Genomic DNA, 27,113 nt, shown 5'->3' on the forward strand with positions numbered 1-27,113 from the left:
CACCATCGGATGTCCCTAGGAGGACGGACTGTCAGCCCATCTGACAGTCCCCATGATACCGTTACCACAGAGTCCGTGATGATGAGACTGTAGACTGCCCACCCTCTAGACAAATAAAATGTACCAAAAATATTAGTAAAAAATGTAAACTAAGGATGGAAAGACCCAGAGATGGATGGCAAGTTTCTTTGGAATACTACACAAAATGAAAGTTAAGGACTCTTCTCCGGCCAATCCAATAGCGAGTACAATACCCACCTTCAATTGGACTCTTTGAGCACGTGCTTCTTCGATTTTCTGCCGGATCCTATCTTTCCTATATTCTTCATAAGCAAATGGGTTTACCATCAATTTCACCTTTTCGAAGTGGAAAAAAAAATCACATTCAGCAGCACGTTTCGTATACACCATGACTACTACTATGTCAAATAGATGGATCTCTTACAAATCTTAAGTATGCCTCATGAAAACACACTAAGTAGAGAACGAATGGCCACAGATCGCTCTTCAGTCACCTAAAACGACTGCACTGTGGCACTTACCTTGTGGTAGAGCCTGATGTCCATGAAAAACCCGTGCATGTACGCCCGGAGGAAAGGTGATCCAATGAGATGGGTGAGGCCTAGGGAGAGGAGACCAGAAGAGGGCGGGCCCTTATGAAATCCTGATTAAAATTTATGTTTTTCTTGGACAATTTGATTACAATAAAATCTTACTTTTGAATAAAAATTTAAGGATTACAATTATTAATCTTTAAAAACTATGGAGAAAATTTTAATCCACTTCGGCAATATCATCTTTACTTATTTTTAATGTGACACTAAGCATAAAAATGATGAAAAAATATTTATGAATCATGACAGACTGATAAAAAACGGTTCCTTATACTGGTGGTTCTTCAGATTTTTGGATTCCTGCCCAGTAGGAACAGTGGTGGTGGCAGTGGTAAGATCACTGTCATCTCCCACAACTTCCAAAAACAAAGGACACATCACAACAGTAATGCAGAGGCATGTTTTTCCCCCTAGAAGAAGAGCTGCTCAAATTTATGCCAACACATATAACCATACATGTGAACATTAACATATATGCAAACACACTTCAGTATGGTTGAACAAAAAGTTCACTACCAATCAGCATCTGGTTTAAATACGGTTTTTAAATGTCGTTCAGAGGGTTTCCCAGTTTTAGATTACATTTACAAGTAGTGGCGCAGGCAGGCAGAGAAGGATGCTCTGCTATGTCACAGAGATTATTTATTTACTGCAAATATCTGCACAGAGAAAGGTTAGGAAGGTATCTTCAAAATAAGATGTGATACGCCCACATGAACAACAGCTTAGCTGGTATAATACCAAGTGATTATGTTTCCAAGGAAAGCATTGCCTGGATTTTCATTTATAGAAATTTTAGAAATGAACATCTGTCTGGACCTGAAAACCAGGTTACTAGGAAAAAATCACACAGATGTGCAAAATAGTACACATTATAGAACGTCAAAAGGCAAAATTAAATTTAGGATATTCTCATAAAGCAATTATAAAACTGAGTCAGACAAATACTTCTTAGAATTCACTAGGTTAGTAAAACTACATGTGTTGTAGTAATTTTTGTTTCCTCTATTAAGCGTATGAAACATTTATGTCATTGCATTATCCCCATTTCACGTTGGGTCATAAATAAAACCCAGCACAGAGATTTCCTACTGAGACAATTCTAGACACAGAACCCGACGGCAGCTGCCGCCCTGCGTTCAGCTCTGCAGAGCTTGGGTCCCAAGAGATCTGAGGAGGAAAAGTTTCTGTGATCAGTAAGTTTGGGAAATGTTTCATACTTTCCTCTCTTCCTGGAGATTTAGTATGTGATGACAATAAGGCTCAAAGAAGCCCACGGGTAAAAAAAAAACTGACTTAACTTTGCTCGACCTAGCATTTCTCATACTCATTTGCCACAAATCTTTTAAAATAATGGTTAACATTCGCATACTACGTTTAGACTGTGCTGAGTACAGTTCAGACATTATTTGATTCATTCGTCAAGCAGCCCTGTGAGTAGGTATCATTATCATCATTGCCATTTACGGATGAGGAAACCGAGGCATAATGAGGGAAGTAAGTAAGCTGGCAGGTCCTGCAGACAGTCAGAGGCAGAGGTGGGTGGGGCCCGTGGCAGTCCGCTCCAGCGCCCGCGACGTCAGCCGCTGTGCTGGCCACCAGCACTTCCGGCGGGAGCAGTGTTCCAGGAAACACAGTTTGAGAAAGGCCACGTTATACGATCTGCCAAAGGCTACGGCTGGGAAAAGTTAGAGTGTGCAAGTACTTACTGTTAATATCACTCAGATACGAAGGGAGTTAGTTACGAAGCCTTGCTTCTACTTTTAATAGCAATCATTTAAAAGGTTTTATTTATGATGATGAAATCTGTGAAAAATGATAACCAATGGCTCATTTAATATTAAAAGATATTAATAATGTACATGGAAATGATTTTTAGTATAACTTTTGTTGATTATACTTATTTGCATAGCTTTGAAAATGACCGGGATGATTATATTTTAACAAAATGCATTTTATTCTCCAATATAAAAATGTAGGTGAGTGTGACACAGCCGACTGTAAAAACTGTGCTGGAGATATTTAAGGCACTTCCGTAGAAAGACCTTATTTCCTTCATGAGTCATTTTTTAGAAAAAAGGCTGAACACCAACTTTCATTTTAAACACATTAAAATTAAAAGAAGTATTTTGATAGAAATGAGAAAATAATTCTTCCTGGATTAATAGTGCTATGACTTACTGGTTAAAAATGAAGTTTAAGAACCTTCTATTAAGCTATTTATTACATGATTCTATTTTCTTAAACGATCAGCCGCTGCTGTACATCTGTTTGTTCCGAAGATAGCTAAGTTGCCTAGACTTGTGGAGAACGGGCCCTCTGAGTCTTTCCACTCTCAATCATCTGCTATGCAGCCTTTTCCCAATAACAGAATAAGATTAGCGAAATCTACTCTCTTCATTCTACAAACCATTGCAAGGCAACTGGGTAAACATGTCCCTCCCAGGGGCCTGTACGCTTGAGTGAGAGCATGGACTTTGGCTTTAAATTCCAACCTTCACACATAGTTCCACTGAAGGCTTTGACAAGTTACTTTAATCTTTTGGTGCCTCAGTTTCCTTATCTATAACATGGAGTCATAATAGTATCCACTCCACAGAGCTGTGAGGACTAAATGTGTTGTATGTAAGACATTCAGAATACTGCCCGGCACGTGTAAGCCCTATTTAGGTGCTGAGTATTGTTAAGAGGCATTTCTGGGTTTGTATCCTTTAAACCTCAAGTAACTATGAAAGTTCTACGTATCTGAGGAGTCACTCTGTGGGTTCAAAGTGTTGTAGGCACACATAAAAGGGAGCCAGAAATCGTTTACTTGTAGGCCTTGAGATTTTTCAAAATCAAATCATATTCAAATAGTACTTGAAAAAGCAAATTACTTCTTTCTTGGCATATTTCTTCCGTACATAGATAGTCTGCTAAAAAAATTACTCCCAATTTAAAACACAAAAAGGCTTCTGTGAGTTCAATTTACCTGAACCTTTCTCTAAGCAGAGACTGATTACAAACTTGACAATATATGCTATGTTTAATATCTGATGCGACAGAAAGAGAAGATTTGGAAAATCAGATAAACGTGACCCCACCACTTCTAAAACGTTCGAAACTCCAGAACAAAACAAAAAAAGGAGAAATAAAATAATTTTATGATCATTTTATCATTACCTAAATTTTCCAGGTCTTTCTTGGTGACGAATTTGTAATCGTCATACACCGTGCTTTCTGGATTCTCTTCCAATTCTTCTGTCAAGTTGTCTAAGAAGGAACACCACCTGGGAGCAGGACCCAAAACCTGCCGGTGTTGAAAAGGTCAGTTCAGGGACAGTCTCACCAGGTCACCGCGGTCAGCCGCTGTGGACCGGATCTCCTCGCATATAACTTTTAAATCCCTGATTCTATCAGAAGTATGAAAACAACTGCAATATGCATAACCAACAAGCACATAATGGAAGAGAATAAATGGCGGGAAAAATATAGGCTCATAAGGGAAAATCTTACTTAGGCTGGGATACAAAGATATTACTAAATAGTCGTACACTAGAACTGTGAAAATACAAATAATTCAGGTACTTACAATAATACATCCATTTATCATCTCATTCATTCAAAGCAATACTAGAATCTACAAAGACATATTTAGTATACTAGTTTTTAAGCTTGCCATTCATGATGAAAGTCTAAAGTCTAAAAGGAGAATTACCTTTTTCAAGGTTTTTCAACTAATCACCTGATAATTACATGTGCTTTTATATGGTCTACTTCATTTAATTCATTAAAGATTAAAATTCTATATGAAAATTCTTCAGACTTGATCTAAAATGGGTCCCCAGGATCCACGAGTGAGTCCCAATGAAAGGCTGAGGAACCAAGGACTGAACGGAATTTATAACCAACATTATACGAACGCTTCGGTTTGTAATCCAATGACTTCCATGAAACACTGATTGCTTTTGACTCTTCTGCTCTGGACGTGAATCTTCCCCTGCAGACGCCGCTCCCTCTAGGGGCAGGGAAGGCCGTGCTGCGGGGCTTCCGCAAGAGAGAGCCCTGGACTTCCGCTGACTACCTGCGAATTCTGCCTGCGAATTCTGATGGGAATTGATTTTAGAGGGAAAAGTGAATCATAATGGAAATTATTAAATCTGGCTTAAGCTTTTTGGAGACGGAAAGGTGGGAAGAAGAGCATTACAACAAAGAGAAACAGCCTCTAATGCCCTCTTCAGTCAATCAATCCAAAAAAAAAAAATAATAAAAGATGCTAGATACAGCCATCCTAACTTACAGTCTTTTGCTTGATTAGAAAGGCGGACCTCGCCCTTACCACCAAAGGCTACAGGGCTCAGGATGATGAAAAACAACTAATGGACACAGAAGGAGTCCTATCGAGAAGTTCCACATTAGCATAATCTACGATTTTTGAAAAAAGATGTAAAGGTTTTATACACTAAGTGGTTTCACGCTAACCACATAAGACAAACTTTCAAGAAATGCAAGGCATTTCTTAAAAATTCAATGTTGAACACTTTTTAAAGAGACTGCTAAGATTTTAAGCAATTTCAGGACAATAGTTAAAGTAAACAAATGTCGGTAGCACTACTACACACAAGGCTGTGCGCTAAACCAGCCACGGACCGTGATCTCCCTGGAGTTTAAAATCTGGCTGGAGCAGAAAGACCTGTGCACACGCACACCCACTTGCACATGAGTGCACACACTCGGCTGTTTAAAGCAATGCACTGAGTCCACAAGGAAGACCAGTGAGGGCTGGAGAAAACATGGCCGGCTGGGACCCTGAGTAAGTACCTGTGGCAGAACTTCAGGTTGGAACGAACATGTGAGCAACCTAGGACAAGCACAGGGCGCCTTCTGAGAGTGACGGTGTAGGTGCTTGCAACTACAGGGCGCCTGCTTCCCGCCAGTCTTAAACCTCCAAAGCTCCGCCACGTGCTGGTGCATGACTTAAGACAGCAATCTTCTCTTCTTTTAGACAGGAAGAGAGGACAGTAACTGTCATCGCTTTTCGAGAATGTAACAAGAGCCAAGATGCTGTCCTCTTGGGAGGCCAGGAACTTCATCTGTTCTAAATGCCAAATTTCCAGTATCTAGAACATTGCCTGTCAAGTAGCAGGTGCTCAATAAATATTTCATAAATAAATCTGTTCGTTCGTAAAACATGTACGCATTCATGAATTTCATGCACGTAGGGTATTAAGACTTAAAAGGTCGCGTATGGCAAAAGTATTTTTAAACTTATCTAACTATCCTTATTCAGATAAAAATACCCAAACACCTTCCTATAAAAATACTGGATATAAGAACACTTTTTGGAAAAGCCAGACCTATTTTGCCTACGCAAAGGGGCACTGGCTACCAGAGGACCTCATAATAAAGCAGTTTCCCCTTTAAACCTTAAACCAGTCATAAACACGGGCATCATGTGTTTACTGACTTTTCTGGAGGAAGGGTGAGAGAGAGAAATATCAAAATATCAGACCAGATCTCAACTTACTTTCACACAGTCCTTTTTTGATAATGTTCCATAACATTCTTTTTTGATTAGTTATCTGGATTTTAGTGGAATTGTTTTAAATTACCTCTCAGGGACAGATCTGGTTATGGTAAATAATCTCTGCAGTCAAATTCATGGCCATTAAATTTTACAGGAGGAAATATTTCCATCAAAAACAAAATTAAACCTAATGGGTTGATTTTATGTTTCCCTAGTTCCTTTTCAGAGAAAAACATCAGAACAACCATAACAAAGTTGAAACTACTGATTTAACTGGTATTAATCTCAGGTTTTATCTGCAGTAGAGCTTTCATCAAGCATCTACCATTAAGTTGTAAAAACATGGCTGGCTCAGCCAGTGAGAGGGCTGACCATGTGCGACATCCTTGGATGAACCTAAAATGACCACAGAAATAATTAGTTAATGTGTAATAATCCCTTGCTGTCTTCATTAAACATGTTACTCTTTAAAAATATATTAATTTACTTCCTAGATTTCAAGCATTACAACTTGAAGGAAACATCCTTTTTTTAATCACTGGTAATACTATTACTACTACATCAAAAGTTTTTAGGTTTTCTATCATTATATTGCTATATTATATACTTCAGTCAAAACCGATTGTTGATTGCTTATCTACATTTTATGTACCTTAAGAGTTCTGTTTGTTACAGAAAACTGGTGAAGGCTAATCTATTTTAAACTTCTATTATCTGTTAATGACCTTCCACTTTTTATTTATAAAAATTTCCTAGTCACACGTCAGTAAAAGTAAGGAACTGGAAACTGATTCATCAAACTGCTATAAAGGGACACTGTGGGTCCCTCAGCAACTTGAATGCCCATCTCGTCAAGCAATCTAAACGGAAATACTTGGTCCTCCAAAATAGGAAAGAATCTTTTATCGACATGCTATGGGGAAGGCCTTGACACAAAGGCAGCCAAGTGTCTGCTTGCTCTAATCCATTAGGACAAAGAACCAGTTTTAAAACACATGAAAATACATGCCACGTGCCCAAGACCATCTGCCTCTATGATCAGAATCTGCCTTTAAAATGTTAATTATGTGTGCTTAATTTTAAAACTCAAAATTTCATATATTCTGGCAATGGACAAAAATGACTAAAGTGTATAGGGAGGAAATAGGATAAAATTAAAATTCTCAGGGAGCTGACAGAGAAGGTACCCCCTTCTCTTATTCTGCTGTTGAAAACTACTGTGCCACCCCCCATAGCTGCGTGGAGGGGGAAATAAGATGGAAGATCACTAGGTGGGTGGTTTTAACAGAGCGAGAGCGAGGGCGGCTAAAACAACAGAGGATTAACGTTGTTACTGGAGACAGTGGCCGGGCTGCGCTCATTCGGTAGAAACGCCATCGTTTTTCCATTCACTTATCATGCCACTGAGTATGTCAAATTTTTATGGTTTTCCTACTATTAATATTAAAAGTAATAAATGAGAACATAGAATAGCAATTAAATTAGAAATTATCTTGAATTTTTAATAATTTGAAAAACAACATAAAATACTTTAGCAACTAAGTAACTTTCTTGTTTTTAAAGAAAATTCTTAATTACTTCACTGTATCAAAAGACAAAATATAACTTTGAACCAAAATTAGCTTATGCATGGGAAACTTCAACTGATATATAATTACATTAGAACACACAAGAGTACATAATATATCCAAGTACATGTAGTTGATTTAAAAAATATTCCTAAAATTGTTTTTAAAATGTATTTCAGTACACAGTGGAAAGCGAATTGTATTTTTGAATGATAATTGCAAAGAGAATGATGATAGAACAGGAGAACATAACATCACATGGAAGGATTTAAATATATACTTTTAAGTTCTGACAATAAAACTAGACTCATTAAATATAATGTGGTAGATTTTCATTCAATTTTCATTCGATATATATTTACTGAGTTCCATATTTAATGTGTTCCAAGCGGTATACTCTATAATATTAGGTAATAGAATGAAATTCAACAAGAAAATTGTTTTACATAAAGCAAACTTGTGTGGAAGGATTAGATGACTCTTAATTTCCTCAACTTCATTCATTCATTCACTCAAAAGGTTAATTGAACATTTATTGAAAGCTAAAAGCTAACTGTCAAATATACGTAAAACAAAGTTTAGAAAACAATCAAGTAAAATATATTGTGAGTAGTACCACAGAAGAAAAATCTAAGTGGTTCTGGGAGCCTTTATCTGCTGAGGCAGGAGATCAAGACAGCGTCAGAGGAGACAACGCTATCTTGAAAAACTCTGAAGAGGTTTTATGATTCTATACTCAGTGAAACATAATTGCCATACTAAATAGTTAGAATTTAATGCTACCTAAAATTAATATACATATTTTACTTATTAATTATATAAGATCCCTGGTTAGAAAAATTGTCGACTTTACCTTTAGTGACTTTATACTGCTGTAATCCTGGAAGCTCAGTTTAAACATCGTTATGATAAGAACAATACTGACTGACAAGTAACAAGGAAGAGCTTGAATATAAATAATTTTGCGACCATGTAAATCATTTAATAATTTTGTTACAGAATTGTTTTCAGGACATTCTAAAAGTAGATGTAAATATCAGTTCTAAAACTAAAGCAATAACAAAAACAATAATAACAAAAATAATAATAGCATTCTAAAATGCATTAGCATTTAAACCTGCATCCAACCAAAAATCTGTCACCCTTACTACAAGGCCATAACTCTTTATCAGAAACTATTGGGGCCAAAAGGGTTTGAAACTCAGAATTTTTTGCATTTTAAAAGGGAATACAGTATGCGTACTATATATTACATAAACTCTTCAGTGGGGTCTGGGTCAGTGGTCCATAATCAAACACATTAATATCTCTGCAGCAAAGTGCATACATATTCGCACTGGTGATTTGGGATAAATATGAGAAAAAGCCTCATCATCCATCGCCTATCAGGTTTGGGCTCTAATGAAACGGGTCGGATAAGGTTTTTCAATCAATGTATTATAAAAAATTTTCAGGGCTTTTTAGATTTCAGAATTGCAGATCAGAGATGATGGAGGTACGCTACACTGTAAATATCATTAACCACTATTATGATTAATGATAATTTTTCTAATTGCATAGCCTGCAATCTCCAGTAGGATTTTGCCAACTTAGAAGGACCAACTCTGCATGCAGTACATCAACTCAGAGGAAAATTTCCTTTTCAAACTTTCCTTCCATTATTGGTTGAAAGGCACCACTAGCATCAGCATGCATTTTCAAATTCTGACAGCTGTGGCTTAATAATAACTGATCATAAGCATAAGACAGAGAGACAGCTGGGCGAGCCGAGGGAGTGGCCACGCATTTAAGCATGTAATTGCATTTGCAACATAACTAGCTGCCTAATTGCACACCCAGGTTTATGTGCATTTGCGTAATTATGAGTCATTTAAAGGTGCTCTACTTGTAGTGCTTTGTTCTCTCCTAAAAATCAGATTAGAAAAGAAGTAATTTAATTTCAACATTTTTAAAGATTTATTCTAAAAAGAAGAAAAAATTATTATCGGCTATGATTTCAATTTTGATTTAGTTTTTGAAAAGTAGTTTAGGCACTGAAATAAAATAAGAAAATAAGGCCAAGTAAAAAAAACAAAAGTGCCATCGCCGAGGCCACTGCCCCTCTACCAGCCGGCCGGACCTGCAGCCCATCCGCGGGCGGCTCTGGGCGTGCAAATCCGCAGAGAGGAGCCGCCGTGCTCCCGCGTCAGGGGGCCGAGGACCCCCAGCCCCGCAGACAGTCAAACACCAAATGAACACCGACAGTGAGAACACGGAGCACTTTGGGTAAATGAGGCGCACTAACTACATATTCTTGTCTCCTCTCTGTCCCAAGCCTCATAAAAATGACAGTAAATCTACATAAAAAAGTACCGACCCGAGGACGACCAGGACAGAAGGAGGAAGCACGGTAGCTGCAGGGATGCGACACGGCCGCTGCTGGGCGCTTCCGAGGCCAGAGGCAGAGAGGAAGGAGAGGAGCTGCTCCCCGGGAGGCCCGGGGGGCCTGGGGGCTCCGCGCGTCTGGGGACAGGCCTGAACGGAGCCGAGGCATCCCTCAGCTCCCACCGCCCTTCCCAGGCCAGAGGAGAGCTCTGCGGAGGAGAGGACGGGGAGCCGCTCCAGCCAGTGCGCGCCTGGCACAGGGCACCTGCGCTGTGGGGCTGGAATGAGTGGGACTAAACGGCAGTTCACAGATCGAACGCGTGGCTCTCAGCTCCTTCCCTCGGCTCCCAGAACGGCGGATGCCCAGCAGGTGCTGCTGGACTCCCCCTCCGTTGCCTAAGGGCCCAATGTTCCCAGGAAGAAACTGGAGGACTGTTCTGCATGCAGAAGGAAAGCTCCTCGAGGATGCGCTCCCAGATGTCGACATCGCAGAACCCTCCAGCAGGCCCTAGGTGAGAGTCCGCATGCAACACCAGCAGCCGAGACCATCCCGTACAAAGAGCGTCCGATCGGCCTGTCGGCGTCTCATTCTTAAATGAGAACAGCTTGCCGAGGCCCGCCATTCATCCGGTCAACAGTTGTCGCCAAGCGGGTTCCCTTCCCCGTACACACAACAGGGAACAAAACAAACGAGAATCTCTACCTTCACGAGGTTACATCCCAGAAAGCGGACAATAACAAAGGAAAGACAGTACAGAGTATGACAGACAGTGCTAATTTTTGATTTATGGGGAAAGGAAAGCAGTGAAGGGTGATGGAGAACACAGGGGGAGCGAGGGGGGTGGAGAGGGGAGCCCTGCTGAGGCGACACCTGAATGTCGACCCGGAGGAGAGGCACTACGAAAGTATCCGGCAGCCGCAAAGGCCCTGAGGTCGGAACTGCTCGGCATGTTTGGGGACCAGCAAAAAAAAAAAAACCACCTGGTAGCCTCATAGGGAGCGCCTGTTGTGGGGGAGGGGGAGGGGGCTAGACTGCAGGGGACCCTGTAGGCCGCTGTGGTACTTTACTTTTCTGCTGAGAATGGAAGCCATTGGAAGGTCCTGAGGCGGAGTAGCAGGACCTGACTCGCACTGACAAGGATTACTTTACAAAGGCTGGGAGCCTTATTGGTTCCAGGTATTTTAGGAAATTTTTATTCAATCATTAGCTGACAATTAAGAGAACCGAGTGGAGACTCTGGTGGCCACAATAACAAAGAAACCAGATTTTACAGACTTGGTCTAGGAAGAATTATCAAACAAATGGCAACAGTAACAATGAACTTGGGGTGTGTGTGTGGGGGGGGGCTAGTGGGGGGGGAATCTGTGTTTTATAACTGCCAAATTTATTATCTAAAACATATAGTTTTCAAAAAAAAAAAAAATTACAAGACATGAATGATGAGCATGGCCCAGACAGAGGAGGGAAAAAGCAACAAATAAAACCCATCTGTTGAGGAAGTTCGAGCACTGGACTTACCGGACACAGACTCTAAACAAATTACTATAGACGGGCGTAAAGAACTGAAGAAACGCATAAGAACAAATGCTCATGGAAGAGAATACCAACAAGGAAACTGAAACTATAAAAGCACTAAACAGAAGTTCTGGAGTTGAAAAATACAATAACTGAAATTAAAAAATTCAAAAGAGGGGCCTAGCAACAGATGTAAACTGGCGGAATAAATAATTAACGAACTTGAAAATGGGTCAGTTGAGATTATCCAGTCTTAGAGACAGAATGAAAGAAAATGAAACAGAGCCTCGGAGACCTGTGGGCTGTCATCAAGTAGACCAACACACACATAACAGCAGTCCCCGAAAGAGAAGAGAAACAACGGGGAAGAAGAATATCTGAAGAAACAATGGCCAAAACCATCTCAAATTTGCTCTTAAAAAAATAAGAGGCGCATCCCAGAAGCTCAACTCCAAGTAGAAAAAATTCAAAGACAGCCATACCCAGACACATCATAGGGAAACTGTGAAATGAAAAACAAAGAGAATCTTGAAAGCATCAGGAGAAAATAATGCATCACGTAAAGGGATTCTCAATAAGATTAGCAGGTGATTTCCCACCTTGTAAAAAACTCCATCATGCAAGAGTTATAAATGTAAGTTGACAGTGACAGAATTTTTAAAGATATAATTTGAAGCAATAAATGCATAAAAGAGGAGGGAAACGGGGCTAAGTAGGAATAAAGTGTTTGTATACCCCTGAAATTAAACTGGCATTACTCTGAGCCAAATTACTATAAATTAAGATGTAAATGGTAAACTCCAGGGCGACTACCAAGAAAAAAACTCAAAAATATATAGAAAAACAAGCAAAAAGGAAATTAAAATGGAATACTAGAAAATATCTATGTAACACAAAAGTCAGTAATGAAGGAACTGAGGAACAAAAATGACATAAGACATTCAGAAATCAGACAGCAAAAGAAGCAGACACAAATTCTACTTTATCAGTAATGACATAAATGTAAATGAATAAAAAAAAGCATGATCTACCTACATACTATTTATAAGAAACACATGCTAAATTCAAAGACACAAAGAAGTTGAAAGTAAAATTATATGATGTGGTAAAACATACCATACAAACATTAGCTACAAGAGAGGATTAGACAAAACAGACTTAAAATAAAAAGTAGAGAAAAAAAAGATTTAATAACAATAAAGGGTCAAGCCATTAAGAAGATATAAGAATTATAAACATATTAGTACCTAACAGTCCCAAATACATGAAGCAAAAACTGAAAGTGAGAAACAGACCATATAACAATAGTATCTGGAGACATCAATGTCCCACTCTTGACCATGACTATTTGTTCTAGATGGCAAAGACACAGAAGACTTGGACAACACTCTAACTAGATCTAGTGACAGACATCTAAAGAACCCTGTACGCAGTAAGAGCAGAATACACATTTTTCTCAAGTGCACATGGAATTCTCCAGGATAGACCACACAGTAGGCTACAAAACAAGTCTCAATACATTTAAAAAGATTGAGATCAAACAGAGGACCACGATGGAATGAAATAAAAAACGAGTAACAGAAGGAAACTTGGGGAATTCACAAATATCCTCTATGTATATCACAGAAAATCGAGCCCAGTAGCATGTGAACAGGATTAAATACAGTTACTAAAGTGGGACTTGGCTAAGGAATAGTTCAACATATGAAAATCAAGATAGTACCCCATGTTAAAAGGACAAAAAACACATTGTCTCAAGAGACACGGAAAATGCATTTGACAAAATCCAATCCCACCTGATCAATAAACTAGAAATAGAAAGGAACTTCTAAAAAAATGTCTATGAAAACCTTGCAGCTAACATCGTACTTAACGGTGAAAGACTGAATGCTTTTTCTTAAGATTAGAAACAAGACGAAGGTGTCTGTACTCTGTACCTCTCCTCAACACTGTACTGGCAGGTCTAGCCAGGGCACTTAGTAAAGAATATGACATAAAAAGCACCCAGAGGTTGGAAAAAAAGAAGTAAAACCAGCTCTATTGTCGGATAACATGATGATCACATACAGAAATCATTGAAGAATCCATGAAAAAATAGTTTGAGCTAACAAAAGAAGTTGACCAAGGTTGCAGGATACAATCAATATTACATTTCTACACTAGCAATGGACTAGGCAAAAGTGAATAGAGAAAGCAATCCCATTTACAATAACATAAAAAATAATAAAACACTCCGGAATAAATTTAATCTCAAAAATGTAAGACAAACTACGCTGTACACCGAAAACTATACAATCTTGTTGAAAGAAATTAAAGACAAATAAAAAGACATTCCACGTTCATGAACTGGAACGACTTAATTTTGTTAAGACTGCAATACTCGAAATGGATCAAAACTCAAAATGGATCAACAACCTAAACGTAAGAGCGAAAACTATACAGCTCTGAGGAGAACACAGGTGTAAACCTTCTGGTATTTGGATTATAAAATTCCACTCTTTCTAAACATGGATGAGGCAATGGTTTCTTAAACACGACATCAAAAGCACAAATAATAGAAAAAAAAAGATAAGTTGGACATTGTCAAAATTAAAAACTCCTGTGCATCAAAGGACTCGATAAGGAAAGTGAAAAGACAACTCACAGAATAGGAGAAAACATTTGCAAATCGTCTATCTGATAAAGGTCTAGTATCATGCAGAATAATAAAGAACTCGACAATAAGACAAGCCACCGAATTCAGAAATGAGCAAAGACTTGAAAAGACATTTCCCCAAAGAAGATATAAAAATGGCCATGAAATGCGAAAAGACGTCCAACATCATTAGTCATTAGGGAAGTGAAAATCGAAACCACAATACGAATCCGGCTGTTCCCGCCAGGCCGCCTGTCAAAGAAGAGGAAAGCGACAAGCCATGACAACGTGGCGGACTCGGAGCCCTCGCGCTGGGAACGTAAGTGGCGCGGCCGCTGTGGCAGAGTCTGCCGGGGCCCCACGAAGGTAAGCACGCAGTTCCCACCCGACCCGGCGACTGCACTGAGTCGATACCCTAGGGAACTGAGGACACGGTCCGCACAAAAACGTGTTCATAGCGACGTTACTTAGAACAGCCGAGGGTAGAAACAACCCGCGGTAGGCCGGCTACGGAGGAGCGGCGGGGCGTGCATGCACGCGGCCGGACGTCACGCGGCAGCACGCAGGGCGAGGCGCAGACGCGCAGCCGACAGGGCAGACCCTGCCGACGGCGCAGGGGAAAACGCCGGCCGCGGGCCGCACGCGGTCCCACCCCGCGATGAGCGTCTAGAACGGGCAGATCCACAGGCATGGAAAGCAGATTAGTGGTTACGGGGAAGGGACCGGCCTGGAACACCCTTTCCACCGTGACGGAACAGCGGAATTAGTGGTGATCATCACACAACTCTAAGAGCCACCGAATTATACACTTTGAAAGGATTAACATTATGGCATGTGAATTATATCTTCATAAAGCTGTTACTTTGAAAAAATCTAATTAAAGATCACACATTGCATTAGGTTATTATGTCTCTTGGGTTTCCTTTAATCTAGAAGAGTCCCCCGCCTTTACCGCCTTTCACGATGTTGATATTTTCTAAGAGTTCGGGCCAGCTGATTTGTGGAGGTCCCTGCGAGCTTCATCTGCTAACTGTTCCTCAGGATTAGACTTGGTGACACATTTCTGGCAAGAATGCATGGGTGATGTATGCCACAGGAACGCTTAAAACTGTTTCCATGTTAAACATTCGGCTTTGCATGATTAATGTTTATGAAGTCATGTGCTTACAGGATTTTATCTTCATGCATTTTTATACTTTTGTGTTTTTTTCACTTTTTTTAAAAAAAAATTTAAATTTTGGGTATAAAATGAGTTTCCAGGAAAGGGGGTCCAATACAGGTTTGCCTGAGGACCATATCCCAAGAGCAAACGAGGCCACAAATTCCTTATAAAGCGACCCTGGGCTGCGGGGAGGCCGGAAAGATACGAGAACTACTTAGACCTCCCCCCACACCCCCTTCCCCACCAGACACATAGATCTACTGCAAAGACGGGTGGGGACTGGGGTGGGGCACACCTTGGTTCTTTTTGGAAAGAAGCTAATACGAAATTACCTTTCAGCAAACATCTGAAAAGACCAAGCCGGCAGATGTACGAACTATCCCGTTTATTTCGCCAAATGAAGAGACACAGAAAGTCATACCACTCCTTTCCTTTTTCAAACTTTTATATTTATTTGAAGTGCTAGACCGGCAAGCGGGCCTCTGGGAAAACAAAGGAGCAGTTTCCTGAGCACAGGCTGCCTGCGTCCCCTGGCGCTTTGCCGACTCTGCGCTTAGTGACACTCAGGACGTGGAGCGTGGTGAAAGCCACCCAGCCCTGCTACGTGTAGGGACAGGAGCAGAACTGCTCTCAAACCGACCACTGCGATTTAAGAGAGCGACGGTTTCATTCGCCAAAAATTCCTTCGCAAAACAAATTTCTTAGTTTAAGAATTTAAATTGCATTATAGTTAATCTAAGTAGTTCTAATCTGAGGTAGAATGAAAACCTTTACATCTGTCTACTTTTCATGAACATTACAAACCATGCCACAAAGAGCAGGAAAAGATTCTCAGCTTCCATTTCCTTCCATTCTCAAGAAAATGGAAAAAATATCTTAATATGGACCCAATCTTCTTCATAGTCCACCGTTAAACAGAAAAAAACATCTCTTTAAAGGCCTCCCGGTCCTTCTTTCCTGCAGAGCCTGGCCTTGCACCCCTGCTACGAACCAGCACTTGGTGTCCATCAACACGTCGCACTAGGGATCCCATGCGGTTTCCAGAGTTCACAGCCAGAGTCTGCGGCTCCAGGAACTCCAATCAGGGCTCAGTCTCCTGCGTCCAGCCCTTTCCTCTCCCAATTTCCTCATTATGCTAAAAATGCCCAGCCCTGACGGCTGTATCTGCGCACATGCGCACGCACGGCTACCCCGTGGTGCTAAAGGCACCGGGCCAATTTCATCACATGGGACGTGCTTATCTTTCTGATCGCACACCTGCCCACGAGCACCCGCTGAGACCGCGTGCTGTCGTGTCACTGCTGCCAAGAGTTACACAGGCGGCTTCGGTGCACCCTCCTGGCGACCACATCAGTGGTGTCCTGGTTCTGGCCCACTTCCTCGCAGGCGAAGGAACTGATTAATAATTTCTCTTCATATCCGTACGCCCTCCAAGTCTATATAAAAACTAAGGGCATCCTAATGTTAAAAAATATCAAGGGATGGAAACTTGGCAGAAACAAAGGAAAAAAAAATGTTTTTAAATCTGTGTACACTTTCTTCTCAAGGTTCTAATCTAGGAGGGTCAAAGGATATTTTGCCACCATTCGGCAGTTACTGTTTATCTATAGGCCACCACGCATGGAACTAGGAAATCCTGAAGAATATGTTTCAAATTCAAGCAAAATAAGATTCCCGGGTATCTCCAAAGAAAGCTAAGGAGGGCTTTATACTGGCAGAGCAAATGAAGAGGGCAGAGGAACCCAATTTGACACATAAGTGAATAGAAAATGGCCAACCACTAACTGCCTAAGTCACTTTCTACAACCCAAGGCGGAATTCTGCTTTAGGGTGCTATTCCCCACTGAGGTGATGAAAAAGACTCTCGCACGTGACACTGTGCTGTGCCATCAGGGTATGTGACGTGTGTATGCAGAGCCATGAGCAGGAGGCAACGTGGATAGCGCCTCAATCTATTCTTAGTGAAGTCTCAGACTAGATTCCAAAACCTTCACGTAAAAATCTAACCATTTTCAAAAAAGAGAAGAGTTTTATAATAAAGTCCATACACATAATGAAATCTTTAAATTCAGAGTGAGAGGGAAGTTATATAGTTTGGCCGGGGGAATGACGAGAGGTAAAAGACCAATTGCTGCAGCCGAACCAAAAACTTAACTGTGGGCTCCCTGGCAACCGAGGTAAAAAGAGATGCTCAATAAGGTACGAAGAGGTCATTTTTGGTAAAGGGAGGTATGTGTACTGATATGTCTGGAAGACAAACTCTTGGAACTAAACTCACGAAGTATGTCATGGATCTTTCTTAAATTAATTAAAATGAAACGAAATTTAAGAGTCTGTCCCTGGGGCACACTAGCCACATCTCCAGTGCTCAAGAGCCACACGTGGCCAGCAGCGACCATGCCGGACAGAGGCCTAGAGAATTCCCGCCAGCGCGGGAAGCTCTACTAAACCGCACTGGTTTAGAACGTTCAAAGAAACGGATGGTGAATATCCACGAACAGGAAACTAGGTAAATGAATCATGAGATATCTGTATAACAAAATGCTATGCAACTATTAAAAAGAATGGGTTTCATTTATAGGTGCCAATCAGAATGATGTCATTAGTGACCAACAAAGCCGTTCAGAATAGTATGCATAAAGATTAAATATTAAGTCTGCGTGTGCGTGTGTGGTGTGTGTGTGTGTGTGTGTGTGTGTGTATGGTTTGCGTTGAGAGCGGGGGACGAATGAACTTAACTGTGAAGAATGTGCACCATCTCATCACGTTATAATGGTGGCGGGAGGAGTGGTTATGAACGACTTCTCATTTCTAGGTTATGTATTTTTAAAATTTCTTTAAAGAATTAGACTATTTTGTCCAAAGCAAAACAGATAATATTCCCCAAAGACAAAGACACAGATACAGATAATACATACATAGATCCCAAGGCTTAACGAGCCACTTACAACAGTGAACCGAAACGTCAATTATTTCAAGTAATTGCTATAAGGGGGCAGACGCCCAGCCCACGATTCGGGATCCAGGGCCCTGGCAAACACCTGGACTGGTCCTGGAAGAGACCTTTGGAGTAGACACGAGCAAGGTGATTTTCCCACGGGGGAAATTCAAGAACAGAGAGCGAGACTGTCTGAAACTCCAGAGTTTTAACTCATACACACGGGAGAGGGAATTTCGGGACAGGCTGACGTTTCCCAAACCGAGTTTAGCGTCTCCCCCACCTTCGGGAGCTTTCATCTCTGTGAATGGAACACGGTTCACCCCGCTCACATCCCAGGCCTTGGGGCGGGTGCATGAAAGGTGCTACCAAGTGTCTGTTTAATGAATGACCCAGCCCCACAAAATATTCAAGCTGAAAACGAAAATATTCAAACCGTCAACACAGACTACATAGTCAAACACACAAGGAGAAAAGCATAGGGTGGCATTTTCCTCAGTGACCAATATGAAAACGGTATTTTCAAATTAAAACAATGAGATACACTCTACACCTATCAGCATGGCGGCAATCGGAACACTAACGACGCCAAACGCTGGCGAGGATGCGGAGACCCAGCAAGCCTCGCTCGCCGCTGGCGGGCACGCAGAGCGGCACGGCAGCGCTGGGAGACGGTGTGGCGGTTTCTCATGAAACAGAACATCCTGCATGGGGCTCGGCACCCGTGCTCTGTGCTGTTCGCCCAAAGGAGTCGCAAACGTATGTCTGCGTGAAAACCAGCATGCGCACGTTCCCCAACAGATGTCCTTCGGGCGACTGAGTGAGCCAACTGCGGTCCATCCACACCGTGGAACCGTATTCGGCAAGAAAAGAAATGAGCTGCATGATTCCAACTGCACGCCATTCCGGAAAAGGCTAATCTAGGAGACAGTGAAAAGATGAGTGGCTGCCAGTGGCCTGAGGGGACAGGCAGGGAGAGATGGGCAGGCAGAGCACGCGAGCAGCTCCGGGGCAGCGAAACCACTCTGTCTGATCCACAGTGGTGGACACGCGTCATCACACATCTGTCCAAGCTCACGGACCGTGCTACGCCGAGGGTGAACCCTGGGGACTTTGGGGATAACGTGTCGGTGCGGGTTCACCGACTGCAACACATGTGCCACTGGGGAGCAGAGTGCTGGGGGGGGGGCCGTGTGTGCGTGTGTGACGGTGTGCGGGAACTCGCTATGTAATCCACTCGATTTTGCCGTGAACCTAAAACTGCTCTAAAAAATGCCGCCTACAGGAATGAATGCGTGATACGACGTGCCGACCTGCGAGAAGTGCAGATAAGTACAGCTAACCTTTCAACGTGCCTCGCTGCCATTGTTCACACATTGTTTTTCAACCAAGAATAATATCCTGGTCCTCAAGAAAGGAAGTATGTAACCTAATTAAAGATTTGTGCCAACGTGAAGATCGAGATCTTCCACATTTAACAATTCTCAATGACTGCCTTTTAGAGGAATTTAAAGTGCTAGTAAAATAAGCCAATCCCACCTCTGGCCTCCAAAAATCAAGGGGGAAAAGCTGATAATACTGAAGCAGAGATGGGTAGATGGGGCTCATTATGCTTCTCTCGGCTTTTATGGATATTTGAAAATTTTCTGTAAGTTTTAAAAAATGAAGTACCAATAATATTCATTCCTTCGACTCAGCATGTATTCGGTGAGGGCCTACAAAGTCCCAGACGCTGTTCTAGGCATAGGGGACGCAGCAAAACGGAAAAGGAAAGTCTTGCCTTCGTGGAGCATTCGTCCAAGCACGTGGTATCAGAAGACAAGCTTTCTTGGGATGGAGAACACTGAATCGAGGTGCAGACAGTGCAAGCCCTAGAACTTTCTTATTTTCTGTAAAGCTGGGCCTTTTAAAAGAATGCAGCCCAAATTTCTTTCCTATTTGCATAACTTGCATTCTATTTTTAAGGAAAAAAAGAAAACAAAACAATAAAAAACCAGAGCACGTAAGGGGCACATTAATTGATGAAACTGCCACGCAGCCCACGCAGTCAGGTGTACTCAGAAACTACAGCCAGTCCCTGGCTCGAACACCCTCTCGTCGCCTCCTCTGTGACCTCACCAAGAGGGCACTGGAATACCAGAGTTACTTCCCACTCTGTCTTGCCCAAAGCAAAAACGGTAAAGAGATCAACCTGGTAAGCACCGAGATTAAGGTGCCAGCCAGAGCTGGAGACAAGACCTTTGGTCAAAAATTGATTCAAACTAACTCCCATCTGAATAGGAAGTTGTCATTTATTTTCAAGAAGCTGAGCATGCCAGATGTGTAACTGTTTAAACAAAAACAAGTCTCATCTGATACAGTAACATAATAAAATGAAACAGTATGTGCATCAAATATTTCTATATGGAAATTACGTGTATTTTTACCTAGCAGAACTGAAATTAACTTTTGAAAATGTGACAGGATGCTCAGAAAATTACTTCCTGAGAGTCACACATTAATGCTTTCTGTATGTCTGCTATTCTTGTGACCCAATAAATTGTGATGGGAAGTGGAAAGGATTTCCTGTCGAGAAAAATGCCACAGATACTGTGTTACTGCTGCAAAGTGTTTAGATTAAAATAGGAAGCCCACATTTCCCCTTCATAATGACACAAACAACTTGTTTGTATTAGAACAGAATACTTTAGTAGCCACCTGACTTTTGTGCCTTACTTCCCATTTGATATTTATGAATATATAACTGAAAAATTACAAACAGAACACCAGGCCTTATAAAGCAATTTCATGCAAAAGATAAAATTCAATTATGACAGATTTGCTGTGAGCTTGGGTTAGAAAGGAAACTCACTAGAAAGAAATGTATCTGCTTTGCATCACTCTCTGTGTTAATTAGAAAAAGGTAATGAAAATGTACAGTTTGGAATTCGACTCTCCTACTACCTGAAAGTTCTGTCTGTAAGTGTTTTACATTTTTTCCTTCACAAAATTGGGTCTTAATTTTCATAGGATATCCTATCCTTCCAGATCTTTCTTATAGGCTTGAGTTGGTCTTTAAAATGCTTTTCTTGATAGACAATGTCCCATTTGCACTATTACGAAACAAGGCGTCTAAAGAATACACACCTTTGAACTTAATTGTGTTTTCCACTCGAATTTACCTTTTTCTTCCTTTTAGCAGTTCTGAAAGGTCAGTCCTTCACACCCTCCCATATCCTGATGCTCCTCCCGCACTTTCGACGATGAAAATGTTCTTCTTTAGTCCGATGCCGCATCATTTTCTCTACCTCACATAAGGGGCCCTTCTTCCACGATCCCATTCTCTTCCTACCTCCCAGAAACAGGCCGCCTCCGGTCGGTGCCTGGTGACAAAGCCCTGAACCCTTTCCTGCGCTTTCTCCAACCCTCCCCCTGAAAACTACTTCGCAGTGAGCACTCACATCGGGAGCCCCCAAATCGCCCCTTCGCATCATGCCGTGCCCTTCCCCACTGTCGACACTGTATGATACTCCCTCCCGTGACTTATGGCTGAATGAACCCCTCAGATGCTGCTGTCAAGCCGCAGCTCACCCATTTTTAACTTGCTCGCTACATTAAAAACCCTTTCCCTTCCCCCCCCCCCCGCTATCTGTCGCATTTAACATTTCTGAAGTTTCATCTCATTGGTTTAACCTCTTATATAGAGATCAGGTTGTAAAGTCAAGCAGGCAAGATGAAACGCAACACTTATTAACTTACATTTGAACCCTCCGGGTGTCCTTCAGTGAATCTAACAGAGCACATTTTCCTAAATGTGCTAAATGAACTTAATTATAAGGTTTCACTGTAAATCGAACCAGAAGTGACTATAGTATTCCTAAATGCAAAGAAAATATAACAAAAATATTAGAAAGTCTGACTAGTAAGACTATAGTTGGTTTTTCGTCTTTTTCTGATATTTAAAAACTAAAAAAGTAACTATATATTACTTTTATAGTCCCACACAAAACCCACTTTTTTATGATCTCCAAAAGTCGTAACAACATGGGGAATATTAATTAAGTGGGAAAGAAGCAAGATATAAAACCACAGAAACAATGCTTCTGATTAAAATGATGGAAAAATACAGCAAAATGTTAATATGTTTACCTTTGGGTGATAGAAAGGTGATTGAGTTTTCTCTTACTCGTCTTTATTCGCCATTTTCTACAAAAGGCGTGCGTTGATGATAAAATGGGGGGGGGTAATGGACTTCGCTTTTAAAAATCAGATTTCTTATTTTAGTAACTAGATTTCATCGCTGCTTTCTGTTTCAACAGTTAACAGCAAAACCAGCAGTGTTCAACAATTCCCAACCTACTCTGCATACGACCTATAACAGACTGCACTACCCCATATTGTACTTCTGAAACCATTTTCCTTGCTCACACATATGACTTTGTCACAACCTCTTCAGTGTATCTTTATTTTGCTCAGTAACACAAACCTCCTAAGGCTACAAAAAGGCCCAAGCCCATGTAACGCTAAATACTCCGCCACCGGACCCCTTGAGTTTTGCTCATGGCGAGAAAGTGTAACAGCAATTATCGGATGAACACCTACCACGGACCAGGCGCCACAATGAATGGCTGAAAGAATCCATCTATTGCACGTGACTGCCTCACAGCACCATTTCTCTTCTGTAGTTCAAGAAAGTAAGACTCAGGGAGAGTAAATAACTCATTCAAGGTCAAGAGATTTATAAGTGGCAAAGCTGGTATTCAAACTCAGGTCAGACCAACTCCAAAATCTAAGCTCTTTCCACGACGCAATGAGGAATGAAGGAATGCCTTCTGGATCTAGCTCTGCCACCGACTTGGCGTTCGACCTTGAACAAATAACTTGATTCTTCAGCTGTAAATTAAGGGGTTGGACTAGATAACCTCAAATTCCCCTTCTTGCTATATAATGTTTCAAAAGCTTCCACTCTTCCTTACAGCATGTTGAAAAATCCTTTGGTGTGAAAACATTTTAGCAACTCCTTGTTCAGTTTATGTTCCGTTTGGTAAATTCTTTGAATGCTGGCAGATTCCCCAGCGGACTGTTTTCTTTGCATCTGGCACTACCTCCCTAAACCAGGAGAATGTGTTGCTACTGGCACTGTAAAATAGGAATTTCTAACAAAATTACTCTGTCACTATGTCTAACAGCTCTCTGCTTAAATGAGCATTTTAGATGAACATGTGATCATCGCTTTCAGCATTCTACAGACACTAGTCTGTTCAAGTCCATTTCAGCATACATTAGTGGGCCAAAGAGCTCTCATATCTGCGGAATTCAGTGAATGTCAAATTAGTAGCCATAAATGAGTCTTCAATATTGGCTTTGAGAAAGCTGAACTCTTACCTCTAGACCACCACAAAACATGTTGGTTTTGAACTGAAACGGATCAACTGGACCAATCGGGGTCCAGATTCAAACCCAAATCTTAGGAGGGACCATACACAGCCCTTCCGGAAACCCCAACTTAAAAGCACAGGTACACACAGGAAGAAAAGCAATGGGATTGTTTCCAACCTCTAAGACAGGTGGTCTGTCCCTTCCTAGATGCTAAGCTAACTTTTGGACAAATTTTAAAAGTGGCCCAACAAAAGCTAAGTGTCCTTATTTTCACATTCTCCCTTCATATTTTTCCAGGAAAGAGTTCAGCCTGTTAACAGGATCATCATTAAATCTTTTGGATGAGGCATTACTTTCAGAAGCCTGCCAGCACTCTCAAACACAATGATTGCATCATGCCAAGATTATCTGATCTGGCTGATTAGAATGTACTATCAGAGCAAAGGAACTGATTCTTATCTTACTGCCTAAAAATTATACTCTGGCACATATCTAATAAAGCAGGCAAGCGATCAACTACCAGTGAGTGGTTTCGGGAGCTCGCTGATACACTGGGGCTCGGGGCTCAGCACGCTCCCAGCAGAAACGCCGGGAACCACGCTGGCAGGGTTTTGGGCTGGGTGCCCACGGAGACTTGGGGTCCCTCTGGAGTCCACATAGTTGCCAATGGTGTTAATTATAAAGAACTGACCTAAGGTTAAATTATGTGTCAGAAAAACTAAACTTGAGGAACAATTTCTGGCATTAGTCTCAGGAGCTGCAGTTGAATTAGGCCCCGGAATTTAAAAATCAAACAAAGAAATAAAATAAGGGATTCTGGTCTCTGGTCACTGAGAAAATGTGAAAAAGGCTGGAGAAAATCTACGTGGTCATAAAAGCCTACAGAGAGCACGTAAATCAGGAATTGCATTTAATCTATAAAGAGTTCAAGTACTCAAGAAAGATGCTATCAGAAAGGCAAAAATCAACAAGCTACAGGAACATTAGGGTGTCTTCATTTTTAGCATGGACCCAAAGGAGGGAAAAGAATTTTCATACCTGATTTATAAGCTGTCAATACAAATCACGGTCCAAATCACCTATGTTTGGCATGAATCATATATTAAACACACTCTTTTCTGGTTCTGCAGGTCTCAGCTAAATCTTTGTGCCAAATGTCAGCTTGGTAAGTTTGATAAAATCTTATGGAAAATGGCAGGCTTTCAGACCCCTGGGCTCCCTTTGCTTTGAAGGAAAGAGTATCATACAGAGCAGGTTCTAAGTAAAGACAGTGACACTATACACAGTGTCCAGCGCGAGGCAGCAGGGGACAAGGCGGGTCAGGAAGGAACACTCTCAGTTCCAGCACAATGCTCAGCTGAGCAAGAGTAACTTAGGCTCTAACTGTCCCCACACACGCGGTCATCTGGGAGTTGTCTCTGTGGATTTTTTTAGTTTTTTGTTACATTTGAGTTAAAAAGTTGAAATGAAAGTCTTATAAACGAAGCTAACGTCTGTCACGAAGGCAGTTTCCCATCACCTGGCTGGCACCCAGCCCCCACTCACGCGTGCTAATTAAAGTCCCCGTTACCTAAGAAACAGATCCAAAGAGTGCTAGGTGAATAACGAGTTTCCTACAGTAGTAAGATTCTATAAGAGAGATAACTAAATATGTTGTAAGTAATTTTAATGCCTTAGAAGTAACATTTCCATGGTTAACTGAAGAAATCAGGATACGAATTTATATATAAAACATGACTTTGCACATGTAACATTATAAGCATAATTGAAAGACAATACATTCAAATATTAATAGTGCTTAATATCCAGGGGAAAATGGGGGGGGTCTTTATTTTCTTTTATTAACACTTGGAATAAACAGGAATATGCATACACTGTTTGCATAATCAAAAAAGCTGTGTGTTTGTTTCTTTAAAAGGTCACTGTATGATGTAGAACATGATACCAACGGGAAATTTTTAATACTCCCCTTTCTCTTCCTGCACTCAGGAACTGACCTCCTCGTCAACACACTACCCACGCAGAAGCCGGCTGTCATTTTTGGTTTTCTCCTCTTCCTCCCCATATCTAATCGATGACCCGGCCTGTCTCACAACCTTAACAATCCCTCCGGCTCTATGCCCATCGCCACCAACGCAGCACAAGCCAGTAAGCCGGCCTTGTGGCAAAAGTGTCCAGGACGGCCCCTGCCGCCCCCATGCCAAGGGGCTCTCCAGCCTGCGGGTCCTCGTCCACGGAGCAGACTCCCAAGGCGGCCCCCCATGCTCTATCTCTAGAGTGCTTTCACCTCCCCGCTGGGAGCTGGGACACACTGTGACCCGGGGAAAGTGCTACGATTCAAGACATCAGCACCTCACGGGCAGATGCGGAAGATCGAAACACAGCAAGCGCTGCGACGAGGAAGATGGGAGGAGACCTGTCCCGGGACGAGCAGCAGAGGCTGGGGGGCAGGCCGGTTCGTTCCGCCTCTCCTGACAACGTTCCCTGAGGCGGCCGGCACTGGGAGACGGCCGTGTGACGCGGGAAGGCCTTTCTCGTGATTCTGTACGAGTCTCCGCCAGTGAACACGCTGAGACGTGCCATTTGGCCATTCGAAGATAATAAACCTCTGAAGTTACTGCCTGCCGGAACGGCCTTCCCTCAAATCATCCCAGAAGCCCAAAGCCTCCACCTACTAAAGCAGGAGGCCTGGTCCGGGTATCACAGGTACCATCATCTCTCCAGGAGACAGCTCCAGCCTGTTCTCGTTGCTTCCAGATTAGATCCTATCGAATCCACTCTCCTTGCGGCAGAACCAAAGTAATCCTTCCAAAATGCAAATCTGATCACATCATTCCACCGCTTAAAACTTTTCCGGGACAGCCTGGCCTGTGTGCCCCACACCCGGCTCCTCGGCTCTGCGACGTGGCTGTGGTCCCTTCCGCCTCAGGTCTCACCCCCATGCCTCTCGTTCTAACGCTCGGCCATGAGGATTTCTTTCTCCTCACTCTCCGCACACACCGTTCCTCGACGTCCAGGTCCCTCTCCCATTCTGCGCCCACCTCTTCATCCGCTGCACAGAATCATTTTCAGGTCCCTCCTTAGACACCAGTCCCCCTGGAAGGTTTCTCTGGGCAAGTGCCCTCCGCACTTCCCACCGGCCCCGTCTGGGTTAAGGGTCTCACCTCGGGAGTGCTCTGAAGTACCCTTTCTTACTTCTGCCATTCTGTCATCACACTCAGCTGAAACTGCCTACTCTCCTGTTTCATTCCCTAGCGACGAGCTCCTTGAGAAAAGGGGCAGTGTCCTCCACGCTGCCACGGCGCCAGCATGTAGCACTGCGCCTGACACGGAGTCGATGCCATCGATAGATATTTACTGGACAAATGAAGACAAGGAAAGACGGATAAACTAAAAGGAATACGAAAGCAGTATCTGTGAGGTCCAAGGAAAAGGAACAAATGACAACTCAG

At 42.0% G+C, this 27,113-nt stretch overlaps 1 protein-coding gene across 1 annotated transcript in view; it reads right to left on the bottom strand.

The window, feature by feature from the left end:
• The window catches only part of NOL10 (nucleolar protein 10), a 65,207-nt gene that overhangs the window by 15,367 nt on the left and 22,727 nt on the right, over positions 1-27,113 (bottom strand). The window contains exons 14-16 of the mRNA XM_016127106.2: positions 3,777-3,903; positions 543-622; positions 259-357 (exon numbers count right to left, since the gene is read on the bottom strand). Of these exons, the coding sequence (XP_015982592.2) occupies positions 259-357; positions 543-622; positions 3,777-3,903 (306 nt within the window). The remainder of the gene's footprint in view (positions 1-258; positions 358-542; positions 623-3,776; positions 3,904-27,113) is intronic.

The sequence above is a fragment of the Rousettus aegyptiacus genome, unplaced genomic scaffold (assembly GCF_014176215.1).
Source record: "Rousettus aegyptiacus isolate mRouAeg1 unplaced genomic scaffold, mRouAeg1.p scaffold_m13_p_7, whole genome shotgun sequence".
Taxonomy (NCBI): domain Eukaryota; kingdom Metazoa; phylum Chordata; class Mammalia; order Chiroptera; family Pteropodidae; genus Rousettus; species Rousettus aegyptiacus.